Here is a 1,008-nt window from a genome sequence, read left to right as displayed (position 1 = left end):
TCTATTTGTCGGTGATATCGAATTTTGAGCTCATAAAGTCGTTTTTTTGCAAGGAAGAAATTCAATATGTTCTTAGAATCTATTATGACAATTGGAAATTTTCTTCTTCTAAATCAAGATGCGCAGCAGAAACAGCAAAAGGAATCCAAAATTTGGTGAATGGACATTTTCTGATCGATGGGGAACGGATACAGCTCTCCGAACTTCCATTTGCCAGCCACCGCTTATGGAAGATCATGAACGTCAAAGACAAACGCAATTATAAGGTAGAAGTTACGCTACACAAGCGCAGATCTGATGGATCAATATTTTCGATCGTCAAATATAACGGCATGCACTTATTTCTAAATCAAAAAGATGCTTTTTTAGTAAAGGATGGTGAGATAGAAGCCAAGCTTGTTTCTGATCACTTTAAGCTTTGCCATAAAAAACTGGGTCTACAAGTTGCATTCAACAGCAAAATGGTGGGGTCTGACAATGATGTCATTGCATTCCAAACCCACTCTAACCTTTGGTGGACCGAAAAAGTGTACCTTTTTGATTTAGACGGATTTCAGTATGCAGAGCTTTCTGGCGGAAATACTCTGGCTTTGAAAAACTCGTCCAAATTCACAGGGGAGATAGCCAGTCCACTTCCATGCTCTTTTCACATAAGTTCGTTCTGCTCTTTCTCTTCGGCATCGCAATCGTTTCTTGATGCTTTTTTAACGCGTGGGGTGCTTTTTAACTTTGCAGTGGATTCGCACATTTTCACACTAGAAAGTGAGGCTCAATCCTTTTATTTTTTCGACAGTTACAATGGCTCAACAAAGGACTTTTACGTTATGAAGAAGGGAAGTGCCGAATATTTCGCTGTTATCAAGGGCGAGAAATTCAAGATTCATCCTCCTGCTGGGATCGAGAGAAATTTTTTCGCCTCCGCAAATTTGCCATTTTTATTTGTGTCGATTGAAAATTCCTTCCACATTATCATTCCGGTACCTCTGTCAAAACCTGGTGATTCATACA

At 39.5% G+C, this 1,008-nt stretch overlaps 1 protein-coding gene across 1 annotated transcript; it reads left to right on the top strand.

Moving 5' to 3' along the window:
- Window positions 1-1,008, top strand: DI09_376p10 (uncharacterized protein; the record flags this gene model as incomplete). The annotated part of the gene is made up of 1 exon (XM_013382369.1): window positions 1-1,008. A coding segment is annotated over one exon (1,008 nt), but the record flags the coding sequence as incomplete, so codon positions are not given.

Source organism: Mitosporidium daphniae, assembly GCF_000760515.2.
Source record: "Mitosporidium daphniae strain UGP3 chromosome Unknown contig-374, whole genome shotgun sequence".
Classification (NCBI taxonomy): domain Eukaryota; kingdom Fungi; phylum Microsporidia; genus Mitosporidium; species Mitosporidium daphniae.
Note: the sequence above shows the minus strand (reverse complement) of the source record. Positions and strands in the feature narration are given on the sequence as shown.